Source organism: Athene noctua, chromosome 15 (assembly GCF_965140245.1).
Source record: "Athene noctua chromosome 15, bAthNoc1.hap1.1, whole genome shotgun sequence".
In the NCBI taxonomy this organism is placed as follows: Eukaryota; Metazoa; Chordata; class Aves; order Strigiformes; family Strigidae; genus Athene; species Athene noctua.
In genome coordinates this window covers 2832935-2853018 of record NC_134051.1, presented here as the reverse complement: position 1 = coordinate 2853018, position 20084 = coordinate 2832935, and the positions used below count along the sequence as shown (strand labels likewise).

The 20084-nt window shown below is 51.6% G+C and overlaps 1 protein-coding gene across 4 annotated transcripts in view; it reads left to right on the top strand.

Moving 5' to 3' along the window:
• Positions 1–377: 377 nt before the first annotated feature.
• The window catches only part of LOC141966565 (syntaxin-binding protein 4-like), a 53196-nt gene continuing 33489 nt past the window's right edge, over positions 378–20084 (top strand). For 3 of the 4 annotated variants that reach the window (XR_012634600.1, XM_074919438.1, XM_074919440.1), the window contains exons 1-2: positions 378–590; positions 14963–15036. Coding sequence is in view for 3 of the 4 variants with exons in the window: in XM_074919438.1 (XP_074775539.1) it covers positions 523–590; positions 14963–15036 (142 nt within the window). In the remaining variant the exon portion in view is untranslated. Of the gene's footprint in view, positions 591–13224; positions 13315–14962; positions 15037–20084 lie in introns of all 4 variants that reach the window. The other variant, XM_074919439.1, reaches the window with a different exon arrangement.

The following is a 20084-nucleotide window of genomic DNA, read 5'->3' as shown; positions in this document are numbered from 1 at the left end:
AAGGCAAGGGGGGGACCTCAGCGGTAGGGAGGTGAAGGGGTTGTGCTGCTAAAATAAATGTTCAGTTTGTTGAACCAGGGGCCGTGCTGCGCAGGACGAACGGGACGCCTGCTGCTGCCAGCTGCGCCCCGGCGATGGGACACCTTTGAGGGGGGCTGTGGGGGTCCCGCAGCGGAGGCGCTCGCTGTGCCATGCCTCGAGCAGCTCTGACCCCAGGGGGCTTGGACCTGCTGGCTGGAATTAGCCGTACCTCAGCATCCCCGGGCAGTGGCACAGACACTCGGCGCCCGGCTGGCTCTGCGGAACTGGAGACATCGGCGGGGTTTAGCCGGGGGGAGCCGGAAAAGGGGCGATCACATGCTCGCTTGCCCAGGATTAGATGTAGCCGGCTGTGGCCGGGAGCCGTGGCGGGGAGCCGTGGCAGGGAGCTGTGCTGGCCGCTGGCACTCTGAGGTCATGGCCCTGGGCAGCGGGAGCTGGCCAAGGCAGCCCTAAGGTCTCTGTGGGGACTGGTGGCCCTGGATGATGTCCTACCCCCAGCCCCCTGGCTGCAACCTGGAGCACTTTGATGGGCTTTCTCTCATTTACTGGTAAGCAGGGCAGGATGCTGCCACGCTGGGAATGGGGCATCGCTCGGTGTCTTGGACCCATCTTCAGGAGCACTCAGTGTTAGGGATGAGGATGTGTTCAGTGAGCCTCTGATTTTTTGCAGGGTTTAATTCAATTCATTTTGGTGGCCCCTTTCCGGAGGGCAGGGACTCCTGGGGGTCCCCCACATCTGAGGTCCCCTGGGAGGGGCAGCGCATAGGTGAGGCCGGTATCAGCCAGGGGTGGGGAAGGGGATTTATTTTGCAGGCAATAGCTGGGGAAGCAACCACAGCCTCTGCAAGCAGTTGTGGGTGCTCTTGCTCCTGTTGCAGCCCCAGTGCTGGGCTCTCCCATCTGGCAAAACCAGCCTCCCCAAAGGGACCATGTCCACCCCGTGCCAGTGCCCAGGGAGCAGGTGGGTGCGGAGCGGGGACACCCCTGTGGGTGCGGGGAAGGCAGCGGCACAGCAGGGGGAACGGGAGGTGAAGGCGGGTGCTGGGCAGCTGCAGATGTCTATGTAGGGCAGAGAAAGCTGGCAGGAGGGTGGCTGTGCCCGGGGCCAGGGTTCAGAGCGTGCGGTTTTAGCTGATTAACTGAGGGTCAGTGGGCCGGATCCAGAGCCGGCAGGGGCTCTGGCGGGCTCTTGGGTCTGTCCTGAGGTTTGGCAGAGGCTTTGCTGGGCTGGCTGAGCCTGGGACCGAGAGCCCAGGGCACCCGGCAGTCACCGGGGACCGTGAATGCTGCTGAGGCACAGTCCATCTCCTGCTGAAGTAGGGCATTGTAGCAAGGGGTAGGGGTGCTGCAGGGCAGCAGCACCTCACGGGGGTGCAGGCAGGCTAGTGAGGGCAGCACCCCGGGGCGACAGGTACCTTCACCCAAGAGTTTGGTTTGGGGTGCTATGCCACTGCTTCCCTACTGCTTTTAGGTGCAGAAAAGGCAGAATCTGTTGTCAGTCAGAAGGAGGTAGTTTCGGAGAGCACTGCCAGGCTGGTGCCACTGATGGGTGGTGATGTTATGGGGCTGTGGTGTGTGTATGGGGGCAGGCAGAGCTACACCCCTGCCTGGCAGCATCAGCAGCCTCACTGGGGTCCCCATGGCTGCTCACCCCTGCTTCCCTGCGAGGCAAAAATGCTCAAAAAACATGTCTGACCTCAGAAATCTGCTCATATGCCAGGGTTTTGGGTTGAAACCTCGCCCAGCTTTGTCCACTGGGATGTGCTTTGTGTGCACAGAGAGCCTCAGCTGAGGGGCGGGCAGCTCTGTACTGGGGGACTGGTCCCTGCATGTGGTGGGTGCCAGATGCGCTGGCCGGTGTTGGGCTGTCTGGAGGCTCCACCAGGACGTGGTGGAGGATGGTGAGCAGATGGCAGGGAGATAACACCTCCCTGGCGCTCCGATAAGTATGGCTCTGCTCTGCCACTGATTAAAAGATTAATTTTAGAGTTTGAAATAGGAAATTAATAAATAAATGTGAGCCGCCAGCGGGACCTTGCCCAGCATCATCAGGGCACGGGGTGGTGATTACCGTGGCTGGACCAGCGGCTTATCCCTCAGCACTGGTTTCTCCCGGCAGTGATGCCGGTGTGACCCGACAGGGCTCTCCCGGACGGCTTCACTCCTCCAGAGAGCAGCTGCTGGAGGCTGTAAGCAGGTTTTGCAATGGTGGCTTTTGTGCAGGAGCTTTGCCAGACCCAGTGGAAAATAAAACAGCCCTGAAGGTGCCCAGTGATGCTGGGCAGGTCTCATGGCTGGTGGCTGGATCACGCTGTGTGTGCTCCGTGCGGGTGCAAACCCACTGCCGGCTCCTCACCAGGCACGGCCGGGGTGCAGGGCTGGCCCAGCGCTTCCCCCAGTCCTCTTTGCATTGTTATTGCTGCTGTGCTTATGGCTTGTGCTGGGGTCTGGATTTGAGCATGGCAATGTTCACACCTCAAGGATGGGTCAAAGCTCTTCCCAAGCCTCTGCTGCACTCCCAGCTCAGCAGCACGTTCTGAAATCTTTCCCAAAAATACGTTGTTTTCCTGTCTTTCTATACCCTGCCATTTCCCTCCCCTCCTTGAAACTCACCCAAGTGAGAAAGAATTTTCCTGCCATCGTTCTCACATTTTCCCCAGTTAATTTGGGGAGGACAGACCGGTGGCTTGGCCAGCAGAGCAGGGTCCACAGCCCCCACCAGCAACCATCCTCTGTTAATAAGTTTATAACCACTCCAATCCCATGGCCCAGGGGATTTAGAAAGGCAGGGAGGTTTATAATCTTGTTAACCCTTCACAGGAGCTGACGCCCAAACCAGGGCTGCAGCGTGAGTCCCGAGGCAGAACAACAGATCACCTACCTCACGGGAGGGTGAGGAGGAGGAGGAGGAGGAAGGCTTCCCCCCCCTGTGAGATTTCACTGTGCCTCAGTCCCGCTGGGGTGAAAATGAAGTGAGCTCATTCAAGATTTTCCACATGATTGTATTTAAATTGCATTAATCCCCATCTCAAGTGGATACATCCGAGGTCTGAGCTAGAGCAGATGTTGGGTGACAGTCATCTTGAGCCATCAGGGCTCTGGCATAAACACCTTTCCCAAAAACCTCTGGCAGACCAAGCCTAACCTCGCTCCCACCTGAAACAGCCTCTTTTCCTAATTACTGCATGACAGGCTATTTACAGAAGCCCTTTTGCCTTTTCCTCAACCAAAGCCTTTCAGAGCAGCACGGGATGAGCTGCATGTCGATAGAGGGGTCTGTCCTTGGGAAAACACTTGTAACCCCTCTCTAAGCCCAAGCAGTCTCTGAGACCAGTTCTGCCAGGCAGGCGTCTGCAAGGCTGAGCTGCTTCTTGCTGGGCAAGAAGCACCTCCACAAAATGGTCCACCTTAGTTGACTTGATGGATTCTTTTCAGACAGGATCAGCTTCCTTCTAGAAGCCCCTGTCCCAACTGGGGTGTAGGTGATGGGCAGCAGAGGCCTAACTTTTAGATAGCAAAGTTTCATTGGGATGAATCCCTCATGCTGAAGAAATCCACTAGCTGAGAAGGATATTGGAAAATGGGGTTGAAGTGTAGAGGGGAGTGATAAGAGGGGCTGACGAATGGAAAAGCTTGGCCAGCAGCGAGAGATGGCTTCTCCATCTGCCCGTGATCTTGGTGGCCCGGTGGTGCTGGTTCATGGGGCAGATGCACTGGGAGAAAGGGTTTTCCTCCATGGAAGGTGAGGAGATGCATCCAGCCCAGGGTGGAGACATCTTCTGCCAAGAGAAGGAGGGAATAAGCATTGGAAAACTGCCTCAGCTTTCAGAACTCCTCACTCCCCCTTCTTTAGACTAATGAGCAGGCTTTGGTTCAGGCAGGAGTGAAGGGTGACCCACCACAACAAGGAGTGGGGAGGATGAAATGCTCCTCAGGAATCACCCTTTGTCCTCCGCAGCTGGAGGAACCCCACGCTCGGCTGCAGTGAGTGGAGCTGGGTCAACAAGGGAGGTTGTTAGGATGGGATAGGGGTGCCACGGCCTCTGGCTTTCCTTGCAGGAATGTCTTTTCCTCTATCCTGGAGGACTGAGCCCCTTTGTAAGGAAGAACATTGCAGAGATGAGGTGTGTGACAACGACCAGGGCTGGCCACCTGCCTCGGGAGGAGGGGTTGGGTGTGCAACCATTCATGGTGGGAAGCAGTAGCCACCCCTGGGCAGCCTCTTTGGTCCCTGGGATCCCCCTCAGTGCCCCAGGGGAAGGGGATTGAGGACCACTGAGGCCTGCACGGCCAGCGGGAAGGTGCCCATAGGGTGTGGAGACACGGATGTGTGACTGCTGCCAGCCCGGCAGCCCCGCTCGTGGGGATGAGGTTTCACTCCGAGTGGTGTCACCAGGAAGAGGCAGGACCCGGGGCTTGGGGTAGCGGTGTCACCGCTTCTGCTGCTGCCACCCCTCTGCCTGCCTGCAGGCGGGTGGCCAGGGAGCTGCTGCTGCCCAGGGCTGGGACAGGTGCACAGAGCTGCCCATCCCCAGGTGCTCCCCATAGTACCTGCCTGCTGTCTTCACCAGGAATTTCAGCAGCATGGTTTTGTTTGGGTACACGTTACTTCTGGGGAGATCCCCACTGGACACAGGGGGAAAATTTTTCACAGTGAGAACAATCAGCCATTGGAATAATCTTCTCTATAAAGTGATGGATTGCCCAGCATTGGACACTTTCAATATTCAGCTGGACAGAGTGCTGGACCATCTTGTCTAGACTGTGTTTTTGCCAAGACAGGCTGCACCAGATGATCCTTGAGGTCCCTTCCAACCTGCTATTCTATGATTCTATGATTGTTTCCTCTTCTGTTCAGACTTGTCTGTGAATGTCCCTGACCTTATGAGCTCATCTGAAGTGACTCCATGGGTAATATTTATGAAAATGATGTGGGCTGCACCATGACTGTGAACAGCGGGCAGTCCCTTCCCAGCTCCATAGCAGCCAATTTATTTTGTTTGATTTATTATCAACGCTTTGTAGCCGATCCTGTAAGCAGCACAATTGCGTTTTTCTGTTTCCTAATCAGATGTAAATGCCTCTTCAACCTACACTAATTTTGTTTTGTCATGAACAAACGTTGGGTCATTATTAAGCAAGTGCCTGATGCTGCCTGGGCGGCCCTTTGCTCCCATGGCAGCCCCCGGTGCAGAGACCATAACACAGTGCCCTGCCGAGGGTTGCACCCTCCCACCTCAAAACTTCTTACTGCCACTTTCCAGAGCTGAAAGCCCTCAGACAGACCTCACTGCCACTGCAGGATGTCTTTCCACCTCTAAATCCCACCCATGCAAACCTGCTCGGACCCTGTTTCTCTGCGAAGCCGTGCACAGAGGCTCCCTGCGGGCTCGGTGATGCTGCTGCCAGCACAACCCGCCTGTCCCCACCTTGGGCAGCCTTGTGCCACTGCTTTGACGAACTCAGGATCCTGCCTGGAGCCACCACCTATTTGGGGTGATTTGGTCCTGGGACGCTCATTGCGGGACCTGGCCAGGCTGGGTGTCCCCTTGGTGTCTGGCCATACCCAGTCTTGGCTGCTCCCCGCACCAAGGTTGGCCAAGCCTGGCTGCCTGACTGCATGGTGCGTGTGGGGCAAACCCCTCCCAGCTTGCTGGCTGTCCTTGTACATGGCCCTTTCCCTTGATTTTCTTATTTTGCCCCATGTTTCTGCCAGGGGTGCACCTCTTCGCTTCTCTGCTCATGCTCACAAACATGCCTGTCCCTGTGGTTGGATCTTCCCTCCTTCTGTAACTATTTTTCATCACAAATCTCCCAATTCCCCATCCTGCAGCCAGCATCGACCACAGTGAGTGCCTGTCTGTGAGGAGCCAGCCCTGGTTTGTGAGGACAACCACACCTGTCTCCTCCAGCTGCAAGTACAATTCGGTGGCCACGGCTCACCTGCTTTGGTGCTTGTGTTGGTCTTTCCCAAGAAACAGGGAAGGAAGGAGGCAGAAGACAGACCATGGAAGAAATGTAGAAGAATCTTTTATCCACAGACAGGCTAAAGGCTGCTTTCCCAGAAGGTCCTTTGACCAGCATGTAGAGGAGAGGTGGATAATAAGGTAGCAATAAATTGCATCTGGTCATGATTTTCTGTTGGGTAGAAAAGAAACTCTCATCAATTTTGTAGCGTCCTTACCTAAATCATCACTTTGTATCTCTGATCCTAATGGTACTGAAGGGGAGGGAGCCTCGAGGCAGCTCTCCCCTTGGGCAGCACACGGCTTGGCTGGAGGCAGGGAGGACTGTGCCACTGGATTTTCTCTTAAATACAAATTAAAAACGTGCTGCCAGGAAAACTCAGGGGGGAGAGAAGCAGGAGAAAGCATCCTTCCCAGGAGTCTGCAGACCTTCACAAAGGGATTGTGCTGGTTTTGGCTCTGACTGTCCTGAGTGACCACCATAACAGATGGAGCCCAAAGTCATGGACTAGATGGACTCAGAGGACACTTGCAGACATTTTACAGACATTTTACAGGGGTGGTCCATAGACTAAGAGAAGGATATCTGTGGATTGTATCAAGGGATGGGAAGCAGGGTGGTGAGTAATGAGAATGTATTGGATAGTGTAAGACCTGAGCATGACGTAAATGATATGGAATAAGGGGTGGAGAATGTGTTGGGTTTGGCTGGGATAGTTTTCTTCATAGTAGCTAGTACGGAGCTATGTTTTGGATTTGTGCTGAAAACAGTGTTGATAATACAGGGATGTTTTTGTTATTGCTGAGCAGGGCTCACGCAGAGTCAAGGCCTTTTCTGCTCCTCACCCAACCCCACCAGCGAGTGGGCTAGGGGGCACAAGAAACTGGGAGGGAACACAGCCAGGAAGATGACCCCAACTGGCCAAAGGGACATCCCAGACCATATAACATCATGCTCAGCATATAAAGCTGGGGGAAGAAGAAGGGGATGTTTGGAGTGATGGCATTTGTCTTCCCAAGTCACTGTTATGTATGATGGAGCCCTGCTTCCCTGGGGATGGCTGAACCCCTGCCTGCTGATGGGAAGTGGTGAATGAATTCCTTGGTTTGCTTTGCTTGTGCACGTGGCTTTTGCTTTACCTATTAAACTGTTTTTACCTCAACCCATCAGTTTTCTCACTTTTACTCTTCCGATCCTCTCCCCTATCCCACCGTGGGGGAGTGAGTGAGTAGCTGTGTGGGGGTTAAACCATGACAGGGATGGAAAACTAACACCTTGAAATTCCAGGAGCTGCTCACATCAAACCCTGGAAGTCCAGAGGTGCTGGGACAATCAGCCCTGCTCTAGCGCAGTGATATATGTGGGTCCTCTTCAATAGGGGAAGCAGTGGAGCTGTCTTCTTGGCCATCTCACCAGCAGACAGACATCTCCTTTGACGTGCTGGAGACATTTATTTAGGCCTAGTTTCAGACAAGATGGCTTTTCCACCTGCCAAAGGATCTCCATGAGCTGTGGCTTGGGCTGCACAAGCCTTCCAGATCTCCTGTCAGTCAGTGCTGAAGGCTAACTTGCATGAAAAGATCGGTTCCTAGGTTTTAGCTTCAATGTTGGGGCTGGAATAATTGAGGAGACCAATGGCTCTATTTCTTTGCTTGTATGGCCTTAACATGACTTGGAGATGAGCCTACCTGAGTGGAGAGGCTGCAAAGAACTGTTTGGCTGGGGAGAGCACTCACTGAACCCCTCAATTTCAAATCAGACAACCACAGAATGGTTTGGGCTGGAAGGGACCTTAAAGATCATCTAGTCCAACTCCCCCTGCCCTGGGCAAGGACACTTAACACTAGCCCAGGATGCTCAAATCCCTATTCAACCTGGCCTTGAACCCTTCCAGGGAGGGGGCAGCCACAGCTTCTCTGGGCAACCTGTGCCAGTGTCTCACCACCCTCACAGTCAAGAATTTCATCCTTCTATCTAATCTAAATCTGCCCTCTTTCAGTTTAAAACCGTTACCCCTCATCCTGTCCCTACACCCCTGAGTCCCTCCCCCCTTTCCTGTAGCCCCTTTAAGTACTGGGAGGCCGCTCTAAGGTCTCCCTGGAGCCTTCCCTTCTCCAGCTGAACCCCCAACTCTCTCAGCCTGTCCTCACAGGGGAGCTGCTCCTGCCCCTGATCATCTTTGTGGCCTCCTCTGGCCCCGCTCGAGCAGGTCTGTGTCCTTCTGCTGTTGGTGCCCCCAGAGCTGGACCCAGCACTGCAGGGGGGTCTCAGGAGCGTGGAGCAGAGGGGGAGAATCCCCTCCCTCGCCCCGCTGCCCACCCTGCTCTGGGTGCAGCCCAGCACACGGTTGGCTTTCTGGGCTGTGAGCGCACGTTGCTGGCTCGTTTCCATCCACTAACACCCCCAAGTCCTTCTCCTCGGGGCTGCTCTCCATCCACTCCTCGCCCAGCCTGGATTTGTGCTTGGCATTGCCCTGACCCATGGGCAGGACCTTGCCCTTGGCCCTGTAGAACTCCATGAGGTTTGCATGTCCCACCTCTCCAGGCTGTCCAGGTCCCTCTGGATGGCACATCCCTTCCCTCCAGCGTGTCACCGCCCCACACAGCTCGGTGTCATCGCTGAACTTGCTGAGGTGCCTCGATCCCACTGTCCATGCCACCATCAAAGATGTCCCACACTGACCCCTGAGGATGCCACTCATCACTGCTCTCCACTTGGACATTGAACCACTGACCACAACTCTTTGAGTACAACCACTCAGCCAATCCCTTACCCACCGAGTGGTCCATCCATCAGATCCATGTCTCTCCAATTTAGAGACAAGGATGTCGTGTGGGACAGTGTCAAATGCTTCGCACATGTCCAGAAAGATAACGTCGGGTACTCTTCCCTTGTCCATCAACACTGTGACCCCATCATAGAAATGAAAGTGTGTTTCACAAGAGACAAAACTTGAGCGAAGCCTTCACATGCAATTTTGCATTTTCTGCTGGACATCTTTCTGCCTCTGTATTGACCATACGGTACCAACACTCCCAATGATATTAAACCCTCCACCTATCGTGGGCCAGCTGTTCTCAGCACTGTTTGCTTGTAGTCTGGGTAGGAAGGGCAAGGGAAAACTCGAATAATTAGAAAAAATAACTTTAGTGTTGGTTGTGCTTGTTTCAGACATCCTCTTCCCCTCTTTTCTTTCTGAAACCCAGACAAATATATTGCCACCATCTTCTTTACCTGCTTCCTCTTGGCGGTGGTCGAAATTTGAGGGTTTAGAGAAGGTGTGATGCCCTGGGGGAGGAGGAGGCAGGATAGTGTGTAGGGCACAGCCAGCCGCAGTAACAGGCTGCTTTTCCTCCTTGCTCCTGGGCAGGAAGCAGCAGCTCAGCCAGTTGCTGTGGGATGGGGGCAGCGACTGCTGCAGTAGAGATGCGGTCACTGGTACGTGACCCAGTCCTTTTCTGTGCCTCAAACCAGCACTCCCAGTTTTCCTCTCCCCTACTTTCCCCTTCATGATCTCTGAGAAAAATGTATTGGAATTGTGCCTGACTTGTGCTATATTTTGCTGTCGACAACATTTTACCTTATGGTCCTGCTCTAAGACTTATTTTGATTCCCTCATAGCTTCACTCACCCCTGCTTATACATGCTAGTGTTAAATGAAGCTGACTGATAGAGTTTCCCTCAACTTTTTATATTTAAAATATTTTTTTCAAGTAAAAATAACTTTTTACATAGAAAATTAATTTTTTCAATTAGTTCAATGAGTTTTCAAACTCATTTTTCTAACAGTCAACAAAAAGGTGGACATGCAAGTTAAGCACATGTTTATACACTGTCCAGCCCTGTGGTGTTAGTTTGTACCTAATTCATGCTCCTTCCATTCACTCACTTTTTAAAAAGTGTAAAGTCTTGTTGGTGGTCCCCTAGGGTATTAAGCCTGGGATTTCCAGCTGGACTTACTCTGAGTTGCTCTGCGAGGTTCCAGCTCAGTAAAGAACTTAAGCATCTGGTGTATCCCCTTTGCCAGTGGGAGGTTTGCCTTCAACATCGGTTATACAGAGTAGGACTGGATCCCTCAGGCAGGTTACATGAAGCTTATAAATCCTTCCTGAGTGTGAGCCCAAGTTCTAAAACACTGAAAAACTTCTGAAACTACTTTGCTGAAACTTAGTCTAAATAAGACAGATGTTAATCAGCAGGAGCAGCATCAGCATCTGATGGTTTTGCCAGGGTAAGTCGGTGTTTCAGAGGATGGAGACAAGGATCTGAGGATTTGGATATAAACTTGGAAGCAGAGCCCTGCTCCTATTCCCTGAGGGTCTCTTTGATTCAATTTTCATTTACTTCACCACCTCACAGACAAACATGAGGTCTATTGCAACATCCCACCCAGCTGGTATGAAGCATTGGCATGCGGGAAGGGCAAGCATCACTCTGGATGCAGCTGGAGAGACCACGGTTGGGCTGCTGAAGGATTTGGTTTTGAAGGTTCTGAGCACCCAGGCCCCAAACACACATGTGTCTGCTTAATGTTGTGTGGAAATTGTTCCTTAAGATGCAGAAACCAGGGAGGATGAATTACTGAATTGTCAGGCAGGGAAATTCTCCTGTTTGCCTGCATGTTTTGCATCAGGCTGGTCTGGTTCCAGCGAGCTCTCCTGCAGCCCTTCTAAAACTGGCCAGAGAGGTCACCTTGTCCTGTTGACATTGTCTCCAGGATTTGTGCTATCCCTTCCCTTCAGCAGTGCTAATGTATTCCAGCCAGGGCTCTGGCCCGTGACTTAGAGGGGTAATTCTCTGAATTAATTTATTAGCAGAATCTTAACAACATCAGAAGGTTGTACGTGGAATTTTGGTGGTGGGATGGAAATTGTCTCTTACTGTGACTGGGACAATTAGTGCATTAGAGGACTTGGAGTATGATCATCTGTTCACAGCTGAGCTGCCCAGAAAGGCCACCCCGAGGTGGGCACGGTGCTGGGGCATTTCTGCCCCTCAAGGACCTGTCCCCTGGTGTGGACCAGCTCCCTGGGGTTACTGCACCCCAGTGGAGTGGAATTTGTGTGTCCTGCCTAAAACCTTCCTGGCTACCCTTGACTGCATCACTTATGGCCAGAGCTGGGGGTCACCAGGTGCTTGGACCCTCCAGCACTAATGGAGTGTGACGCTCAGCTCTCTGTGCCCTGAACATCGTCTGTGGAATGGCAGGAGAAAGAGCATCTCCCCCCAAGCTGGGTTGCTGTGTGGATGAGCAGCTTTGTGAGGCGCTCGGTGCAGGAAGGCTGCAGCCATCCAGCAGACTCAGCCATGGTCCCACATACAATCCCTTGGGCTCAGCTCAATTTGGCCAAAGCCTTTATGCAGATGTGGACTCGGTGCTAGGCATGCCTTGCTTTATTGGAGTGCTCTTATATATCACCAGATGCAGCTACGTTTGCTGTCTACTTGGCATTATTTGTCCAAATTTTGATGTTGCAGCTATATCAATTAATTTTTTAGAGGAGTTTTGGCCACCTAAAGGTCTAGTCTGCTCAGGTTTTTAATATTTAATCTAAATGATCTCAACTGGAAGTCACTTTAATAAAAAATCAATTAAAATGCAGGAAAACTTTTCACATTTGTCAGTGTTTTAAAGTACCTTGCGCTTGCCCAGCAAGGCTTCACACGAGCATCGGGGAAGATGTTGCTAATAAAATCCATTGTTCACACATGGAAAAGTAATATCCAACAGCATCAGATTCAAGGAAATATTTGGCAAAGAGTTTGCAGTCCCAGGCAAGCACATCCATATCTGACCCCAAGCTGAGCTGGGCTGATGCACACTGAGGTCTGGTACCACTCCTGGGGTCTGGCCAGGAACCTGCAGAGGTGCTGTGAAAACAGCAGGAGGAAGACACCATTGACAGTGTCAGGGCCAAGAGCCTACCTGTGACCTTAGCTGTCCCCCAGAGGTGGCAGGGATGCAGGACCTGTGTCCTCCCACTGTCCGCAGCTCCAGGGGACCATGTTTCCTGGGATTTTCTCTTCATTTCATACTGTGCCCACCACCCCAAAAAGGCCATTGAATGACTCGAGCACGGCCAGAGAAGGGCAACGGAGCTGGGGCAGGGTCTGGAGCACAGGTCTGCTGGGGAGCGGCTGGGGGAACTGGGGGGGTTTAGTCTGGAGAAGAGGAGGCTGAGGGGAGACCTCCTGGCCCTCTGCAGCTCCCTGCCAGGAGCCAAGGAACAAGTGATAGGACAAGAGGGAATGGCCTCAAGCTGCACCAGGGAGGGTTTAGACTAGATATTAGGAAGCATTTCTTTGCAGAAGGGGCTGTTGGGCGTTGGAATGGGCTGCCCAGGGCAGGGGGGGAGTCCCCATCCCTGGAGGGGTTGAAGAGTTGGGCTGACCCAGCGCTGAGGGATCTGGTGGAGTTGGGAATGGTCAGTGTGAGGTTAATGGTTGGACTGGAGGAGCTTCAAGGTCTTTTCCAACCTTGATGATTCAGTGATTCTATGAAGATCACAGCCCTGCTCCTGCCAAGCCCCAAGGTGGCTTATTCCAGCTCTGTCCCTGCTCACTGGTCAACCTTGGATAATCTCATCTCATGCCTCCATCCCCACATCCCACAAAACCAAGGGCACACTGCTTCTGTGGCTGGGTGATGTGCATCAAGATGGGGGTGGAAGATACTGTTTAAAGGCAAATCATTTTTCTGATCTTCCAATGGATAGTGGAACAGCTGAACCTGCCTTGTATTAATGAGGAAATGCTGGGAGCTGGAAAAGATGCTAAAAGAAAAAAAACAAACAAACAACCTTAAACCCCTAAGTGCTACAGTCTGTTATTACTTCCAAAGCTTTGCTATGGATTTTAAGCCTTTAGGGATGGTGAGCACACATGTCTTGCACCAAATGCTGCCCTTCATCCCTGGAGGGGCTGTTCCTGAAGACTTAAAGATGCCTCCAAATAATCATCCTGTTGTGTTAATGATGAGTGAGGCAGGCCTGCTGGGGGGGCTGGCAGAGCTCCCTCCTGCTTTGTTTGGGAAGGCGCTTGCGATGGGCTGTGTTGGCTTTGGCTTGCATAAGCTTTAATCTAAAGTTGGAGATGATTTTAGCTGATCTGTGTTAATGTTGGGGAATTAACATGCATACGGGGAGACCATGTGACCACCTCCGACCTCCTCCCCCCTTTTTTTTTCATCATTTTAACGGATTCCTGCCAAATCAGAGTGGCTGATGCCCAGCAGGGCTGGGCTGCAGCCGCCAGCAAGATGCCTGCCGTCTCTGTCCTTTACAAGGGAGCCATCATCATCAGCAGGTAATACCCCTGCAGCTGGGGCAGCAATCAGGGAGGGGGCACGGGGCAGCCCTGGGGATCGCGGTGGCCACCTCCATCTAGAGAGCCGAGGGCGATCTGCTGTGGCTTCTCCAGGACCAGGGTTTGGTGCCAGAGATGGCTTGTGCACAGCAGAAAGAGCTGAGGACACGATCACTGGCGCTGGTTGTTGGGTTTCTTGCATCTCCAGCATTAGTGAAGCTCAGTTCTGCTCTGCCATTTGTGCATTGCATCAGGGAAAAAATTTGATTGTATGGAGGAGACATCTGCTTTACTGAAACCTCTGTCCTTATGTTGTGTTTCAGCCTGGTTTGAGCTATTTCTTTTACTCATGGTGGAGTTGCCTCGGTGGCTTTCTCAAAATACTCTGAAAATCCTGGGCCCAGGGTTGCTCTGGCTTCCTGGGATGCCTTCAAGCTCTGTTTTCTGACAGCCAGATGTGGCCAGTTTTTTGTCTGGTCTCTTCAATATGTGAGACATTGCAAGAATATCAATAGGGGTTATTTTTAATGAGGAGAAAAAGCTTTCAGTCTGAATCTTAGAGGCGGGTGTTACTAGCTTTGCAGAATGGCTTGATATTTTGAGAGGCATTTTGGATGCCTGAAAAGAAAGTTGCAGAGATTTATTCCTCTGCTGCATTCTGCTGGACTTGGAGGAGCCTGTTGTGCCTCATGGTGTTGGTCCTCCTCAGCTGCATCCAGATTTGGGATCTGATATTGATTCAGAAACTCCTTTTCTCTTGCAACTTAAATCCTGGGAAGTGGAGTATTTTGAGAGCCCCTCACTCCTGGTTTCCTACCTGGCACGCCTGGTCTGGGTCTCTCAGATCAAGGTCCACCCATGCTTATGTCCACCCATCCTCACGGGGTGACCACCATGGCCACCCAAGGAGGAGAAGTGCTGGTGGTCCCGGGTTTGGAGTCGGGGTCCCCAGCTAGAGCAGAGTGGAACTGGATGCATTTGGTGTCATTTATTTGGAACACCCACCTTGCCAGAGGGTGCTTAGGGGGAGACTGTGGGGCAGTTGGGAGAGTTACTTGTCACAGGGGGAAATTCAGGGGCATGATGCTCTTCCACCTGCTTTGGGTTGCAACAATAAGCTCCCACGCTCGACCTGGCGAGGCAGGGACTTGAAACAGCTTGGCAGATCTTGTATCCCCCTATTCCAGACCCCCTGCCAGAGGGATGGAGACTGACAGCGTTACAAAACCTCAGGAGCAGATTGTGCCTGGCTGTCTTCATTACAGGCTGGCTGTATTTGTGAAACTGGTTTATTCCCAGAACATTGGTCTGAGCTCTGATCTCATTTCCCAGGAGCTGGACAGCTGTCCAGTGCTGTTAATCTGGGGTAATGAATCACAGACAGGTCCATCAGATTTCCGGGGTGGGGACGATGATGTCCAACCTTGCACATATTCTTCCATTTATCTGTATAAACTTCACGGGGAGGGGGTTGATTTTGCCAGTGTGGGCTTAATATGCAGGGCCGTGCCCCTTAACCTGTGTGTCTACATCGTTTTGTGGGCAATGTCCAGGGTGGCAGGAAGGATGTTCTTGTGTGCATGTTGGTCAGGCACCTGTGCGTCTGTTTATTTTAGCCCACGAAAGATGCTTCTCTTTTCTCTCCCAGGACACTCATGGGACCATATGGGATGGATCGAATGGTGCATTGCTTTGATTTCTACAACTGTGCAAATGGGCTGGGTGAGTACTGAACCTCTGCAAGGGACATTGGGGTGGGCTGGATCCCTCTGTGGAGTCTGATATCCCACAGAAATATTGTTTCTTGTGCCTGCCTGTGTCGAGCATCTGACAGCAGCTTTTGCATCTGCGAGGTTAAAATAAGGTCAACATCCCAACTAATTCCACTGATGGTGAGCAGCTGCAGTGCTGAGAGCTGTGCAGGAGCCTGGGGCCAGAGCCGCTCCCCCGAGGATGGGGGGAGGGGGGGGGGGAAGGTTTTTCAGAAATTTCTGAAATAATTAAATTAAAATTTTAAAAAGTTTTACAATTAAAAAAAAAAAAAATTAAATCTCAAGCACTTCCCAGCTTCCGCCCCCCCCAGGGAAGCCACCCGTACGGGTGATGCAGGGTGTTGCAGCTTTCCTTGGGAATGGCCTGTGTGAGTTGTTTTTGGAAAGTTTGGCCCACAGGTAAGTGTATGAGCACCGAGCGAGTCAGATGCCCTTTCACAGTGCTCTGAACATCAAAGCAGAGAAGAGAAGGGAAAAGAGATTGTCATAGCCATCAGAACATGAGAAAAAGCCACAGGTTTATGAAACTCAGCCCAAAAGGATATAGCATAGCATCTCATCTGACCTCTGTGTACCCGGCAGCATAAATAACTGGCACTCTTCCATGGACTTTATAAAAACCTGCAATCCTGCATCAGGATTTCTCAGGGTCCACCACGCAGTCTCCTCCATAATTTTTAATTGCAAGTGCAGGCCATCATCCCGCAGAGCAGCTGTGGGACCCTGGGTGAGGTCCCGTGGTGACCATCTGAGGACCCCTTCTGAGAAGTCAAACTCACCAGAGAAACAAGTTCAGGTTTCCTGAGACCTGAGATTAATTACAGATTCATTAAAGGATGTTTCCAGTCCTTGGGTAACGGGGCTTTCTGTTGTGGAGGAATGGCTTTGCTGACTCTTCCCTCAGTCTTCTGTTCATGGTTCATGGGAGCTCGGAGCTCAGAGAAATGTCCTTTCTCAGTGAATAACATATTTTAATCTCCAGAAGTGGATTTGGTTGAGTTGATGGGATTTTAGCTGTTGGGTTAGATTAGCTCGTTAAAGGAGGAGATCCAGAAAAGCCTGATGGGGCTGTCGCTGACCTCTGGAAGAAGTGCACAGATGTTGCAGCCCACTATGAATCACTTTGCTGGGTCCAGTACTCCTTCTTTCTCCCAGTCTGTGGCCAGTGGGTCTTTGCAGGGTCTTGCAGATCCTCTACAGAGTGATGTTCTTCAGGAAGATACAAAAATGTGGATTTTCTAATGCCACCATCATCTTTCTCCATTGTCTCTTGTGAGGCTTGAAACACCCAGGACAAGTGATCATCCTCCAGCAATCACCCCTCTCTGCTGAGGACCAAGTGGTGCTTGCAGGAGCCCCATGTCTGTCATAGGTGTAGCTAATCAGAATATGGGGTTTTGGGGGAAAAAAAAAGGTGCCTCCATGAGTTTCTTATGTTCAGATGCAGGTGTTATTCCAGCAGAGTTTCTTTAGAGCAGCATCAGCCCGCTCGGTGCCAGCGTGGCAGGTCAGCGTTTGGCCCCGGGTCTGTTGCTCTGTGGCTTTAGGTAGAAACCCACATGTGAACCTCAGCAGAAGTTCAAAGGGGTTTCCTGGTGGCTCCTAAAACCTGAACTTTGAATTAAAGTATAGCCATCAAAGGGAAGTGCTGATTAAGAAGCATTTCTCAGAAACAGAGATCCCATTATCTTGACCTTCATCTTCTTAGGACAGGGCAGCAAGTGATTCACCTCCAATCTGTCCCTTCCTCCAGACAGAAAAAGCTGGCTGGGGCTGCAAGTTCAACAGATGGATTAAGGGAAATTTAATTGAACATTGCTAGCTTAGGTGCAAAGCAGGTGGCCTCTCTCCGTGCGGACCACTGGGAGCGTGGCATGGTGGCCGGTGGGGTTGGGATGAGTTGGACATGATTACAGTTGGGCTAAACAACCAAATTAGCCAGAACTTGCCTTGACCTGTGGTTTACAGAGCTGGGGGTAGGTGAGATGATAGCCTGAGAAGTTGAGAACTGTGACATTGGCATAAGTGGGGTGGGATTAGATGCATCAGAGAAGCATGAGGGTCTTGAAGAAATTGATAGGATTGCTAAGAATCTAAAGAAAACGCCATCTCAGACAGTCTAACCTGTATGCCCACCTGGAGTTTCCCCATAAACATTTATTCTGCGAAAGAGAAAATACTGGGGATGTGGGCATCAGCTCCATGACCTTTGCCAGAAAGGGAAGATTAAATAGAGGGATCCAAAATAGGCTAGATTATCTGGCCCTAAGTATGACTTAATAAGCATTATGCCAGGACTTTGATGCTGTGATAATTAAAGAGCCGTTATTTACCGAGATTGGGCCCCAAATATAAATTTGATTGCAGTAAGTGTTCGTAAAATATGAAGACTCCCAGGAATGTTACCAGCACAATCTCTGATGATTTGGACTTGTTGCAATCAGTCCTGGGCTGTCCCACAGCTCAGATGGAGCCCTGGCAGGGGTGAACCTTTGTCCTCTTCCTCCCCCTCCTCCTGCTCCCCATCCCGGTGGGGACTCCCCGGTGCATCTCTCAGGCAGCAGGACAGGCATCCGCAGTGCCTCCACGGTGAGCTGACGGGTGGGAGGGCAACATGGGCAGGACCTGGCAGCACCCGTCTGGTTTGCTAACAAGGGAGTTAAGTGTCAGGTTTTTTTCCTCCCTCCTGTCAAAGTTTGAGTGTGTCTGGGAGCAATACTGTGAGTAATCATTGATTTTAACAACAAGATCGGATTTTCTCCTGGCATCGTTGGGGATAAAGGAGGATTTGTAGATACTTCAGCCATTATTACAATTGATTTGCAGACACAAAAGGGAAATGAGTCATTACGGATTTTGATACCTCAGCAGAGGAGCTTGTCACAAGCAGGTCCCGTAGGGTTGCTGGGTGATGCTACAGCTGTGCCTCTTCTGAGATGCAGATTTTTATACTATTTCTCTAATGCATTTTATAATTCCTAATTACTTCATGTTCTGGTGTGAAGAAAGACATACAATGACTTCTTGAGCTACCACCTTGGCTTAAACCAGACTTCCAGTGCCCTCGCCATCCAGGGGAACTGATGGGGCTCTGCCTCTGCAGGACCACCCCCATGCCAGGGGTTTCCCAAACCCATTCCAAGTGCGAGCCTTCTCCCCAGCCCACCAGCAGCCACCCCAGCCCAGTGGGGAGCCAAGAAGCTTTCCAGATGAGCATCCTCAGTGATGAGTGGGTTTTACCTTCTGTCAGCAGGTTTTCGGGCTACAGCATCTCTTCCTGGCTTTGGACCACCTGCCTGACCTGTCCCGATGCCTTGGTGAGGCACATGTTGCTCAGAAATACCTCATCTGTGCAATGTTTCCAATTTTAGTGAATTTCTTTAAAAATGCAATAAAGAACAACATTGGTGACTGTTCCTGGGGTGTTCTGCTCTGAGTTCCCAGTGCCATCGGTAAAACGGCTCCTCACAGACACTGGGGAGTTGTATGGTTAATTTGTCAAACCGAGCGAATAAACTCCATCACCCAGATGGGACTGGAGTCTTGTGCTTGGGAGAAGCAGCAATTGGTGTATATGGGAATGAAATGAAAAACTGTAATAATCTGGGTTTAATCACCATTTTAGTGTAAAGTGGCTCGAGAGACAAGCTCTTTCCCTAGAGCTGAAAAGTGCAAGAGTCCTTAGAGCAGAGCTTGGGTTATAATTACTTGTCCTGAGTAATCCCAACCCAGGGTCCACTCCTCTTCCTTCCTGCTTGCTTCAGAAATGGGTCTTGTGTTTTGGGGAAGAAGCTATGCTCTGCTCCCCTGGAGGGAGGCATTTCTTGCATCCCAGGACCTCACCAAAGCTCGAGCAGCTCATCACCCCAGTGGAGAAGCCAGAGGATGAAGCTGGCTCAATGCTGGCAGTGCCCCTCTGCAGTGCTGCCTGTCCTCAGCATGCCCTCCTGTCCAGAGCAGCAAAATGCCTGACCGGTGGCTCTCAGGAGAGATTTGTTAATTAAAGACAGGCTTTTCAATCCTTCTGTCTATAGCTTGGATCTTTGAAGCAGGACTTAATGAGTCCCAGACAAATAAGTCTCTTGGGCCTTTTCTTGTCAGCCAACTTACACACGCTGGCAGGGACAGGTCCCGTGGCTGCAGAGGTGGCCGTGCAGAGCACAAGACAAGGTGCTACAGGGCATCCAAGCCACACTCCCACAATCGGAGGTTTCAGGGCCACACCAAAGGTCATCTCTGCACCCTGTCTCCTGACTCTGGGCTACTCCTCCTGGGTCCAAACAGTGATAAAAAGTGGCTGCTCCTGATGTGTAGCTCTGCCACTGGTGGCAGCTTCAAAGGCTGCAGTGGCGATGCTGCTGGAACCTGGCAGGCAGGCGAGCTTGCAGTGGGGATGTACTGAACTGTACTGAACCTGGGTCTTGTCCAGGTGTTGCACCTCTAAGGGGGTCTCCTGGGGGAAATGCTTGTCCCCAGTAATGTTTCCTATGGCATGTCTCATCAGCACAGGCTGAGGCATCCACAGCAGAAGCAGATCCTTTCCCATCAGCGATGAACTTGGACCTGCTTGAGTGGGTCCAGAGGAGGCCACAAAAATGATCAGAGCGATGGAACACTTCTCCTGTGAGAACAGGCTGAGAGAGTTGGGGTTGTCCAGACTGGAGAAGAGAAGGCTCCGGGGAGACCTTCTAGCAGTCTTCCAGTACTAATGAGAAAGATGGGGATGGACTTTTTAGCAGGGCCTGTTGTGACAGTTTGAAACTATTGTCCTAAAAGAGTGTAGATATAAGGAAGAAATTTTTTACAGTGAAGGTGGTGCAACACTGGCAGAGGTTGCCCAGAGAGGCAGTAGATGCCCCATCCCTGGAAATGTTCAAGGCCTGGCTGGACGGGGCTCTGAGCAGCCTGATCCGGGTGAAGATGTCCCTGCTCACTGCAGGGCGGTGGGACTAGATGACCTTTAAAGGTCCTCTCCAACCCAAACTATTCTGTGATTCT